We start from the raw sequence: 12,531 nt of genomic DNA on the forward strand, positions 1-12,531 counted from the left end.
GGAGGGAGGGGCCGGACATTAGGGCCACTGGGACCAAGGCTTCACTGACGGAGCAAGGAGCAGGGTGGGGATTCTTCTCCCCCAACTTTCTCCCTGAAAACGGCTGGGGACCCCAGTCCCAGCTGATGACTGGAAAGCGGAAGGGCTTCAGCCTTTCCCTTTGTGTTCCCTGGGCCCCGCAGAGCTGGAAGGGAACAGGGAATGAAGAGGCATGGCAGGTTGCAGGCCTGCATTGGCAGGCCTAGGAATCGGGAGGTGGAAGCTGAAGACAAGGGGCAGGGGCCAGTCTGGAGCGAGTCCCTTTGGGGAGAGGGCCAGGGGGATAAGGAGGCAGGACTTGTACCCAAGAAACGTGCCCCCATTCAATTCCCCTGGTCCCCCTGCCATCCAAGGGCATCCTGTGTGCTTCCTCGGTGCCAGCCGGATCCCCGGCCGAGGGTACCTGGACATTGGCAAAGTCAACCCGGTTGAGGTCGCTGAGCATCTGGTTGATCTGCGCTGTGTTCTGCAGCACGGCCCGCGCTGCCTGTGCCAGGTGGTTGAGGGAGGTGTAGCGCCGCAGTGTCTGGGCGAAGGCACTCGCAGCTGCCACCTGCGGGGCCCAGTGGGCGGCTCAGGGCCTCAGGCTGGGTGGGCCCAGGGCCTCCCTGCCTCCTGTCTGCCAATCTAGCAGCGGCTGGAGGGAGAAGCCTGGGCCAAGGTCCGGCTGGAATTGACCAACACTTCCTGTAGTCCCACCCCCCTCCTTTTGGAGGAATTTCAGAAATGGGTGGCGAGGACCTGGGCCTGGTCTCGGGGGTGGGGAGGAAGGCCAGAGGTGAAGCGAGACAGGGCTGGGGGGGCCACCTCCAAGCCCGAGCGAGCACTGGGGCTGAAAGGGAGAGGGGGGGTTTCCCCCTGGGCCACTTCCCTCATCTCACCTTCACGCGCACCATCTCCTCAGGGATGTTCATCATGGCATTGGTGAGCCAGCTTTCCAGACTCTTGGCAAAGTTCCGGATTGCTTGTGTCAAGGCACCTGGAGGCGGGAGGGGAAAGACACGAGGTAGTGGGGAGGTCAGCTGAGGCCCCCCCAAGGAAGCTAGCGTCCCAGCCCGCCCCACTCACGGCCCGCCGCGCCCTGCTACTCACTGGGGATGGGCCGCAGCACGTCCGGGATGAGGATCTCCACCAGGCCCTGGTACAACAGGTTATCGCAATCCTTGGTCCACTTGAGCACAGGCTCGTACTTGGACAGGATCACCAGACTGTTTTTAGGTAGCCGCTTCTCGGCTTCATCGTGGCTGCAGAGCACGTGCGTACACAAACGGATACACATAAGGTCAGGGTCCACAGCCAACCCAGCTCGGGCCAGCTCTGCCACCGCCACCATCCCCCCTGCCACCACGGACCCACCCCACCAGCTCCAGCCCCTCATTCCAGCCTGGCACGGACATCTCCTACCCTGGTACCACCATCCAACCCAGTCTGGCTCCAGCCTCCTTCCCAGCCCAGCCTGGTTTCAATTCCCCCGGGCCTGGTTTCCCTGTCTAGTTCCAACACCCCCACCCAGCTCAACTCTCGCTAGTCCCTCGCCCAGATCTACACCTCCCCGTCCCCCGCAAGGCTCCAACCCCCCTACTCCAGCTCAAGGCATGGGATTAGTATACTTACATGGCCAGGGGGGTGGCTTCACTGGCCTGGCTAAGGTTGTATCTCCAGAACGTCTTCCACAGGGTCTCCACCAGTGTGAACTGCAGGTTGATCATGACATCCACAATAGCCTGGAAGGAGAGGGTGGGGGCGGTGCATCAGATGAGCAAGAGCAGTCCCTCTCCAGCACCCCATAGTCTAGGATTCGGACCCTTGCCACCCCTAGTGCCTGGCCCCTTGGATGGGCACCGAGGAGCCCTGGCTCCCACCCATTCTCTCGTGCTGAGACCAGGCACCCAGCATCCCGTTCCCATACCTCGCAGTGCTCCCGGTATAGGACCTGAAAGGCCTTCACATCCTCCATCCCGATTCCCTCGGGCAGCACTTTGCCCTGCAGATCGAGCTCCGTGAAGTCTGGAAGGCTCCGTGAGGCATCTGAGAAGGACGGAAAGGGCTCAGAATGGGCGGAGGGTTCCAAGGGATTCCCACCTCCGCTCAACCTGGTCCCTCGGACGGCCCCCGATGTGCCCACCGGAATCCAGGGAGTTGCGGCCCCTCCCACCTCCCAAATGCAAAAAGGGTAAGTCCTGGAGAGGACAGGTCCCAGGTCCCTGAGGCTGGGAGTGGGGGGATGGGGAGATGGGGGGGATGAGGGGGAAGAGGAAAGATGAGGGGATGGAGGGAGGCGATGGCTGGCTCCAGGGAAGACGGACTCTTACCTAAGAATTGCTGATACTGCTGGACTTGAGCGCTGATGTCGGACAACCCCGATGCCTGCTGCTGCCCCACGGTCACGCCATTAGTCATACCTTCCATCTTCTGGATGGGCTTGAGCCTGAAAGATGGAGGCCCGGGTTGGCCCAGAGCTGGATTTCCCCATCCCACAAGCCCCTGTCAGACGAAGAGGAGCAGCGTGGTGTAGTAGAAAGAACACGGGCCGGGGAGTTGGAGAACCTGCGTTCTAATCCCAGATCACCACCTACCTGCTGTGTGACCTTGGGCAAGTCATTTCACTTCTCTGGGCCTCAGTTTCCTCCACTGTGAAATGGGGATTAAATCCTACTCCCTCCTACTTAGACTGTGAGCCCCATGTGCCCAGGGACTGTGTAACTTGATTGTCTTGTATCTAACCCAGCACTGAGTTACAGTGCTCGACACTTCTAGACTGTGAGCCCACTGTTGGGTAGGGACTGTCTCTATATGTTGCCAACTTGTACTTCCCAAGTGCTTAGTACAGTGCTCTGCACACAGTAACCGCTCAATAAATACGATTGATTGATTGACACCCAGCAAGTGCTTGACGAATATCATTATTATTATGATGGTGGTGTCTTCCTTCAATCAACGTGACCCACTTCCTCACGCCCCATGACAGGAAGCCATTCTCGCAGGTCTGATGGGGGGAATTCTAATCCCAGTCAACTGCCGTGCATGGCGTGACACTGGGGCCATCACCTCTCCTCTATGGACCTCCGTGTGAGCAACGATAGAACAGAAGAAAGAATGCTTCTCTCCTCCCGGAGATTGTCAAGAGGGTAGAGGCTCCAGATGCTAATCCACTGGTAGGTGATTTGGGTGAATCTCTGGCAAAACCTGAGCTGTGAAAGCTGGTTTGGAGAAGGCAGGGTCTGTCTGGATTTGGAGGGAGTGGGCCTGGCACTGAACCCTCTCAATATCAGGACTGGAAAACAGCTTCAGGGATTTGGGGATTAGCAGAGGACATCTCCACTTTCCCCAAACCTGGGACCGGGCTCTCAGATCGACCCCCTTCCTCCGGCCTCTGGGACCACCTCAGGAGGAGAGGAGAGGAGAGAACAAAGGAGGCTAGAGAGGGCTCATTCTGAAGACTGCCTGTCAGATCCCCGGGTACGAGAAATGTTCCAAGGTAAGGAGCGGCGAAGGGATGGAGATAGGTTGGACAGACAGACAGGCAGGCAGAGAGTAGTGGTGGGGGTGGGGAGGAGAGGGTGAGCCCACATCAGAGAGACAGTCAGCAGACATGACATGAGGGTGAGCTGGGAGTTTTGAGTGATGACCAGGAGCTCTTACCTCTGTTTCTGGGAAAAGGGCTGACCCCGCATGGCCATGTGCTGCTGGTCCTCCATCAGGCGCAGCAATGGAGAGTTGGCTTTGATGCGCAGGCCATAATAATGGTACTTAGAGTTACCCCTAGAAGGAAGATGAGAGATCTCAGGCTAGGGTCAGAGGACTTTCCCCCTCCCACCTCCAACAGTGGGACAGAGGGTTCTCCCAAAGTGGTGGGGGACCTCCAACCTCTGACGCTGAAATTAGCTCCCCTCCCCTTGAGGGCCCCCCACTACGTGGTAAAACCAGGATGAGAGCAGCTAGGGCCTCTTGGACCAGCTGCAACTTAAGCTCCAGGGTCCCAAGGGGCTTAACTGGTGTCAGGACCAGAGTTAGGTTCTGTGGTGGTGGTGGTGGGTGGGGGTGGCCCAGGCAGAGGAAGCACGGCACACCCACAAGCCAAAATCTGCCACCTCCCACCCTTCCTGGAACATGGGAGCACATTCCCACCGCCAATACTACCAGGGCTACTTTTAGCCCAGCAGCAGCCACTGCCACAGCTGAGGTGAAATGAGGGGTGCTACTGGGGTTGCCATTGTGGTTGTCTTTGGTGGCCGGAAAGGGCCCCTTCCCCTCCCTCCACCAAAGGCAGTGGACCTGGGGCAACTGCCTCTTGGACCCATTGGTTAAAGCAGCCCTGCCTGGTGCCAAGACGACGCGTCCGGAGACCCATGAAGACGGAACGGATGAGCTTGCCAAAGGAGGCGGCGTTGACAGGTTCCAACTTCTGCTCCTGGCAATGCAGGAGGTAGTGGCAGTACAGAGTGCTGCGGGGCAGGCTCACGCCCTCGGCCGTCTCATAGTTATCCAGTAGCCACTGAACCTGGGGAGCCAAGGGGCAAGGTACAGGCATTAGCAAAGGAACACCTTCCTTCTCCTCCCTCAGATTCCAATTGATGCTCTCAATTGTTCCTTCCCTTCAGTCCCATTGCCCTCAGTGGGGCAGAGCTGAGATGTCTGGCCATCTTTTTCCTCCCTTGGCAGGTGGATCAGGGCAGTGCCTCTCAGGGGCCTAGGCAGGGAGAAGAGGTCTTTTCAGAACAGAAAGGAAGTCAGGTAGCTCTGAATAATGGTATGTGTTATGAAGTGAATATGTGTCAAGCACTGTACTAAGCGCTGGAGTGGATACCAGCAAATCGGGTTGAACCCGGTCCCTCTCCCATGTGGGACTCATAGTCTCAAGCCCCATTTCACAGATGAGGTAACTGAGGCACAGAGAAGTGATGTGACTTACCCAAGGTCACACAGCAGATGTGGCAGAGTCAGGATTAGAACCCATGACCTTCTGATTCCTAGGCCCGTGCTCTATCCACTATGCCATGCTACTTCTCTAAAAGTAGGGACTCTATTACATTGGACCCTCCCAAGCGTTGAGTAGTACAGTGCTCTGCCCACAGTAAGCACTCAGTAAATACCACTGATTGATTGAATTGTTCTGGGACAGTGTCACTATCTCACTGCCACCTCTTCACCTGTCAATCTAGTCCTTCTAACTGAACTTTCCCCCTGCAGTACCTTACTCATCCCAAATCATTTCGGTGTGATCCTCATAGGCTTCAGGGTCTCCTGACCTCTCTTTCCCCAGCACGCTTTGCTTTGCTGCAGTCCCCTGCACCTTACCCTTCCCAGCTCAGGACCACGAAGTCTTCATGATAATAATAATGGTGGTATCTGTTAAGTGTTTACTATGTGCCAAGTGCTGTACTGAAGCGGTGGGGTGGATACAGGCAAATCGGATTGGACACAGACCCTGTCCCATGTGAGGCTCCCTGTCTCCATCCCCATTTTACAGAGGAGGTAATGAGGCGCAGAGAAGTGAAGTGACTTGTCCAAGGTCACACAGCAGATACGTGGCAAGCCGGGATTAGATCCCTTTACCTTCTGACACCCAGGCCCGTGCTCTGTCCACTATGCTATGCTGCTCCAAATCATGCCGTCGACGCATCCTGTCATTTTTTTTTCCCATCTCCACCGCGGTCCTGTACCCTATCCCACCCCGCCTCTTTCCACAGTCCTGGTACTGTCATCATCATCATCAATCGTATTTATTGAGCGCTTACTATGTGCAGAGCACTGTACTAAGCGCTTGGGAAGTACAAATTGGCAACATATAGAGACAGTCCCTACCCAACAGTGGGCTCACAGTCTAAAAGGGGGAGACAGAGAACAAAACCAAACATACAAACAAAATAAAATAAATAGAATAGATACGTACAAGTAAAATAAATAGAGTAATAAATATGTACAAACATATATACATATATACAGGTGCTGGAAGGAGGTAAGATGGGGGGATGGAGAGGGGGACGAGGGGGAGAGGAAGGAAGGGGCTCAGTCTGGGAAGGCCTCCTGGAGGAGGTGAGCTCTCAGCAGGGCCTTGAAGGGAGGAAGAGAGCTAGCTTGGCGGATGGGCAGAGGGAGGGCATTCCAGGCCCGGGGGATGACGTGGGCCGGGGGTCGATGGCGGGACAGGCGAGAACGAGGTACGGTGAGGAGATTAGCGGCGGAGGAGCGGAGGGTGCGGGCTGGGCTGTAGAAGGAGAGAAGGGAGGTGAGGTAGGAGGGGGCGAGGTGATGGAGAGCCTTGAAGCCCAGGGTGAGGAGTTTCTGCCTGATGCGCAGATTGATTGGTAGCCACTGGAGATTTTTGAGGAGGGGAGTAATATGCCCAGGGCGTTTTTGGACAAAGATAATCCGGGCAGCAGCACGAAGTATGGATTGAAGTGGAGAGAGACACGAGGATGGGAGATCAGAGAGAAGGCTGACCAGAGTACTGTCCTCTGGTCACCACATGCAGCTGCCACTAGAGAGCAGTAGGCGACACTCCAGGGAGGGAGGGAGGGAGCAAGAGAGAGTAGTAGAAAATTCTCGCCCCCTCCCAGTATTAGTAACGCCTACCCAGCAAACTTCTCCCACTGGCTCGCCCTCCATTGGGCTCTTGGGAACTTACCGTGGCTGGTGAGGCACGGGTGGTGTGTGAGTAGGACTGGCTAGAACTGCCCAGCATGTATCCGCCTTGGATCACGTAGGTCCCAGCTCCTCCACTGCCACCGCCGCCGCCGCCGCCGCCTCCTCCTCCTCCTCCTGCTCCTCCTCCTCCTCCTCCACCTGCTCCTCCTCCCCCAGCACTGGAGTTGGTGACAATCTGGCTCCCGGACACATACATGGGGACAGAGCCACTGCTGGCCACGGCTTGGGAGGTGGCGGGAGTGCTGACCTGGGCAGGGGTGCCCTGAGACTCATAGTAGCTGGTGCCGGTGTTCTGGGTGTACAGAGAGGTCTCCGTGTAGGGGTAGGTGCTAGAGCGGCTAAAAAACAAGAAGAGGCAGAGGTGGAGGTGAGTGAGGGGTGGGGGGTGGGGGCAGGGAAGAACAGGGAGATCTGGCTGGCTTGGCTTTCAAGGTGAGTAGTTTGACCCTGGTGTCTTCCACAAGACGGGCTGATGAAACAGGGTTCAGAACCTAGACATCCTGGCCCAGGAGCTATCGGTAGCGCTATTCAGCCCTGGACTACGAAGGGACCTCCTGGATGGGGGTGGGCCTCTAAGTCCTTGGTGATCCTTCTAACGCACGACGCCCAGGATCCCTGGGGCTTTTTTTTAATGGTATCTGTTAAGCGCTTACCATGTGTCCAGAAACTGTACTAAGCACTAGGGCAGATACAAGATAATCCCCCCCCCCCCCCCCCCCCCCCCCCCCACTAGACTGGAAGTTCACTGTGGTCAGGGACTATGTCCGTTTATTGTTGTACTGTATTCTCCTAAGCACTTGGTACACAGCCCTGCACCCAGTGAGCATTCAATAAATGTGACTGAATGAGTGAATGAAAGGTTGGAAATAGGCCACGTGACCCACATGGGGCTCCCAGGTTTAAATCCCCATTTTACAGATGAAGTAAATGGAGTACAGAAAAGTTAAGTGGCTTGCCCAAGGTCACACAGCAAAAGCGGCAGAGTCAGGATTAGAACCCACGTCCTCTGACTCCCAAGCCCGTGCTCTTTCCACTAAGCCATAATCAGAACCCGGGTCCTTCCGACTCCCAGGGCCATGTTCCATCCATTAGGCTATGCTGCTATTCATCGCTCTTGCCTACCTGTACCCCTGATCCTAATCTCGCTCTTCTGCTCTGAGCAGGGCAAAAGGAATCGGAGGCAGGGGAGTGCGGGGAAAGGACTGGCCCCAGTTCAGGTGCTGTGGCCAAGCGGAGAGCGCTGACTCCTACTCTGTGCTTTCTTGGGAGTTCAGGGGCTCCTCAGGGCCCCTCCCCAGGCCCCACCAGTACTCACATGGTGCTCGCTGAGTAAGCGGCATCGCTGCCTTCCACATACTGCACCTGGCTGGGGTACACGTGTGGAACTGGCACCTGCTGGAGTTGCTGCACCTGGGCACAGGAGAGGAGGGATTTGGGGATTATAAAGGCCGAGGTATCAGAGCTGTGGCCCAATCCTTCCCGCTCACACCACCTGTGGGAGGCACCTGGGGACCTCTAAAATACTGGCTGCTTGGGAATAGGATTGTAAGGGGCCCTGGGGGGTAGCTGTGGTCTCTGGGCTTTCTGTGAGGGCTCTAATCTGGGGCTGGGTGTGCTGCTGACTGCAACTGGACAGGACCCACTTCCCAGTTCTCCCAGGGACCTGGCCATCCCCTTCTCAGACTCACATTTCACCCAGGGGCCGGCTGTTCTCTGCCAACAGGAAGAGAATGGCCTTGAGGATCAGAGCTCTTCCTGGTGGCAGAGATTGCCTGGGCTCAAAGGGTTTGCCTCAGGGAGAAAACACATCCACAGCTTACGACCCAAGGCAGCAGGCTCATTGGGCAGGAGCCACAGGTTGAAGAGGCCTTGAGATGCTAAGGCCTTGAAGTATCCTGCTCTGTCCCCAGGTAACCTGAAACCATCTCCACTAGGCTCAGAACCTGCTCAAACCAGGTACCGAGGGAGCAGGGATGGGAGAAGTAGCTCAGGGTCAAAGGCATCAACAGTGAAAACTCCATTTCTGCCTCAGATCTGGGGAAATGCAAGGCTGGAGTCTAGATGACAAGTGTGAGACCCATGCATGTAGGAGCAGAACCAAGGAGCATAGAGGAGGGACCTGTTTAAAATTCTGTGGGGGCCAAGATCAAAGACAGTAGAGTTGGGTCCAGTTGGCACAAAAATGAGCCTGATAGGGTTTGAACACCTCTCTGGCTCCCATTTTCGGGCAGAAGAGAAAGTGCGGATACAGCTTGACAGCCTGGAGCCTGGGGGTAGGGGCTAGACCAGAAGTGAGGTCAAGCTGAACCAGATGTGGCCTCGACCTCACTTCCAGGGGGATGCTGCCAAGTGTGTGGTGATTAGCATGTGAATTATACCTATTATAAATACACATATAGAGTTGTCTTTCATGTTTAGAAGATGACACCACTGTAGATGCATGTGTGGCTGAAAAGGCCAGTATGGGACTCAATCCCTGCTACATTACGCACCTGAGAAGACTGGCCTTTGGGCTGTAGTGCTTAATTGTTTGCCACACCTGTGCTATTTTCTCTTTTACCTCCTTGTCTCCCCTGCTTTTTCTTTTTTTTTTTAAAGTGTTCATTAAGCGCTATGTGCCAAGCACTGTACTAAGCGCTGGGGTAGATAACAAGCTACTCAGGTTGGACACAGTCCATGTCCCACATGGGGCTCACAGTTTTAATCCCCATTTTCCAGAGGAAGCAACTGAGGCCCAGAAGTAAAGTGACTTGCCCAAGGTCACACAGCAGACTAGTGGCAAAGCTGGGGTTAGAACCCAGCTCCAATTCCCAGGCCTGTGATCTAGCCACTAAACCATGCTGCTTTGCTCAAAAAGAGCCGCTACTCTCTTGGTAGCAGTGTGCCATGCTAGTCCATCCTCAGCAGTTCCAGTTTTCAGCTAGACTCAACATGGTCTGAGGCTTTGTTTCACAGTGTCCTCTCAACAATTCCTCTGCCCTCCTGGCTTTTGGTTTCCCAATTTCAGCTTCCCACTCAGCAGCTGTTTGGGTATCCTATTGGTGCTCATTCTCTTCCCTTGTCCCACTTAGGGCAGCTGTGCTAAAGTGAGCATCGCTTCCACCTCAGGAAACTGACTGTGTTCCAGAACTTTAGGGTTCATGAACTTATCTTGCCATTTGAAATTGCTTATGGCCCATAAATGACAACGGTGGAACTGCTCAAGGAACCGGATGTGACGTCTACACGGGGTCTGGGTCTCGTAGCCACAGGGAAGGGTGGTCATCGCTACGGCTCTGAAGACCTTTAAGTCTGGTCTGGACTATGACGCCCCGCTGCCAACACACTCTTTCTGGCAGTATCCCAGAGAATGAGCTGGCCTCCTTGATTCGGTTTTCTACTTCCTGGTCTCTCACTGCGGCGTTGCTGGACAGTGTGCTGTGCTGCCTAGGTAAAAGAATTCTATAGCAGCTTTTAGTTTTGTGTTGCCAACATGAATCAGCCCAGCAAAATCAGTGAAGTGGTTGTAACTACCCCCACTCTAACCAGCAGCCAACAGGTTCAACCGTGCACACATGCAGCTGTGTCACCCTGATAAATGGCCTGGGTCACTCTCGGTTTTGTGCGGCTCCCTTTAGGTCTAGTTTGGACTCGGCCTGGAATCAGATGCCGTGGTCCGAGGGCTCTAACCCAAGGCAGGACAGAGACTAAGAGCCCGGTGCTGGGGCCTGTGTTTTCATGGTAGTATCAAAGAGCCCAGGGGTAAGGCCTGAACATGTGGTGGTGGAGCTTGGGAGCCTGAGGGCAGGGCCTGGAGAGATAAGGCGGAATTCCATTTGCACCATGGAGAGGGGTCCCCTTAGCAGCCAGCCCCCTTTGCCCCCAACCTATTCAGAGGGTCGAAATGCCGTCCCAAAAGTGAACACCCGGGGTAATCTTTGGATACTGACTCTCTGGTCAAGGCTGGCTTGAGAGAAAAGCCCTGGTGACTCGATCATCATTTTCGGCTGCGACGGGTGCAGCTCCTGGGTGGGTACGCACGTCAGTTCTACCCACTCCTCTGGGCTGACCATGTTGGAGTCAGCTACCTGTGAGAATGCATTACTGTTCTAACAAGAAGGGTGATTCCAGGGCCAGCTCGGCTGGTTCTAGCTCTGGCGGCAGTTGCTGTAGCTGTGGCTCTTGCTGTTCTCCCTTGCTAGTGCGAAACTGACTGTCTGAGTTCTAGAGGACAAACAAAGATACTGAGTGGTCACTTAGAGAAACACGAAAGGATCCCAGAGGTGGCAAGATGTTCCACTTAGATACCCTGGGCCTCAAGGACCTCTCGAAGAGCCGGAGAGACACCCAAGGATGGGGAGGGACCCGCGGGAGAACACGTCCTCGGTTAAGGAAAGGAGGAGGGAAGGCACAGTTTATGGTCCCTTCACTCCCCACTCAGATAGATTCCCAATCCGGTAGGAGTTGGAGAGGGACTGGTTCTCCCGTTTTGCCCTGGCCTCACAGACCTAGCACCTGGAGACACGAAGGCTCGGAAATGTGCGCAGGCTGGGAGATCCACTTGGCTGGTCCTGCCCAATTGAGTGTAGTCTCAACTTGAGATAATTCTTGTTCCCAGCTCCTAGAAAGGAGTTTCCCCCACCCCCATACCTAAACTGTGAAAACGGGGGCGGGGAGGGGCAACGAGGCCTCTACGCTGTGGCCAGTAGGCCTGATCTCTCCCGGGGCGGCAGGAAAATCTGGGATGGGGAGGGGGCGGGGGAGGGGGAAAGGGAGAAGTAGGGTTCCTTGCCACAGACCTCTTGAGTGAGTTGAACCTGCTGTAGCCCCTGCACCGTCAGCTGCTGTACGGTGCCAGATTTTGGCGTCTGTGGAGTGGTCTGCACAACGGATCTCTGTGGGACAAAAAAAGGGTGCAGTGTCAGGTTGCTGACAGGCTGGCTACTTGGAGCCTGCTGCCTGAGCCCTCAGAGCCACGGTCTCTGTCTCTCCTGTTTCCCCTCCACCCTTTCCCCTACCTTCAACCACTCAAATTAGTCACCGGGTGGAGTTCTAGCCCAGCACAGCCCTTTCAGGGGAACGGGCTGGGGGAGTCCTGGGTCCTCTAGCCCTAATAATAATAACCATAGTATTATTGAGAAGCAGCCTGGCCTAGTGGAAAGAGCATGGGCCTGGGAATCAGAGGATCTGGGTTCTAATCCTGGCTCCGCCACTTACCTGCTATGTGACACTAGGCAAGTACTTCACTTCTCTGGGCCTCTATTTCCTCATCTGGAAATGTGAATTCCATGTCTGTTCTCCTTCCAACTTTAACTGTGAGGCCCATGTGGGCCAGGGTTTGTGTCTGACCTGATGCACTTGTATCTACCCCAGCGCTTCGTACAGTGCTTGGCACCTAGTAACCGCTTAACGAATACCTCAATCATTATTATTTGGCTCAAATTTCTTTGCCAACTGGGATGCCCACTTAGGCAGATGGGAAGTCTCTGTTCATGGGCATGTGGTGAATTCCCAATAGAACCCTAAATGAAGTCCACCCTGCCCTGGCTTCTCTGATCCCTGCTTCAGTTGCTCCCACCATCTCCCTCCTAGAGCTGGGAGGCGGGTTAGCCCTACAAGTCAGAGTCCAAGCTCCTGAACAGGCTATGGAGCTAAGAGGGAACTCAATTACCCCTTCTTGGGCCTACCCTCTTCCAGTGGCTAGAGTGCTGGCCTGGGGGATAAAGTTACAACTCCATTCGGAATCTCTACAGAGAGCTCTACCCATGAGTCCTGGCTTCCCCCGGCTTGTCCACTGCCCTAAAGGGATGGGTTGGGGGTGGCGGGGGGGTGCCTCCCTCTCCTCCCCACCCCAGGTCATTCAGT

The 12,531-nt window shown here is 55.4% G+C and overlaps 1 protein-coding gene across 7 annotated transcripts in view; it reads right to left on the reverse strand.

Moving 5' to 3' along the window:
* RFX1 (regulatory factor X1) overlaps window positions 1–12,531 on the reverse strand; it is a 45,131-nt gene that overhangs the window by 4,097 nt on the left and 28,503 nt on the right. For all 7 annotated transcript variants that reach the window (XM_038772241.1, XM_038772240.1, XM_038772239.1 and 4 more), the window contains 11 exons: window positions 11,466–11,561; window positions 8,003–8,097; window positions 6,668–7,025; window positions 4,359–4,540; window positions 3,682–3,801; window positions 2,352–2,467; window positions 1,949–2,067; window positions 1,654–1,763; window positions 1,132–1,283; window positions 921–1,018; window positions 443–592 (listed from right to left, as the gene is read on the reverse strand). In XM_038772241.1, the coding sequence (XP_038628169.1) occupies window positions 443–592; window positions 921–1,018; window positions 1,132–1,283; window positions 1,654–1,763; window positions 1,949–2,067; window positions 2,352–2,467; window positions 3,682–3,801; window positions 4,359–4,540; window positions 6,668–7,025; window positions 8,003–8,097; window positions 11,466–11,561 (1,596 nt within the window). The remainder of the gene's footprint in view (window positions 1–442; window positions 593–920; window positions 1,019–1,131; window positions 1,284–1,653; window positions 1,764–1,948; window positions 2,068–2,351; window positions 2,468–3,681; window positions 3,802–4,358; window positions 4,541–6,667; window positions 7,026–8,002; window positions 8,098–11,465; window positions 11,562–12,531) is intronic.

This window comes from Tachyglossus aculeatus, chromosome X1 (assembly GCF_015852505.1).
Source record: "Tachyglossus aculeatus isolate mTacAcu1 chromosome X1, mTacAcu1.pri, whole genome shotgun sequence".
NCBI lineage: Eukaryota > Metazoa > Chordata > Mammalia > Monotremata > Tachyglossidae > Tachyglossus > Tachyglossus aculeatus.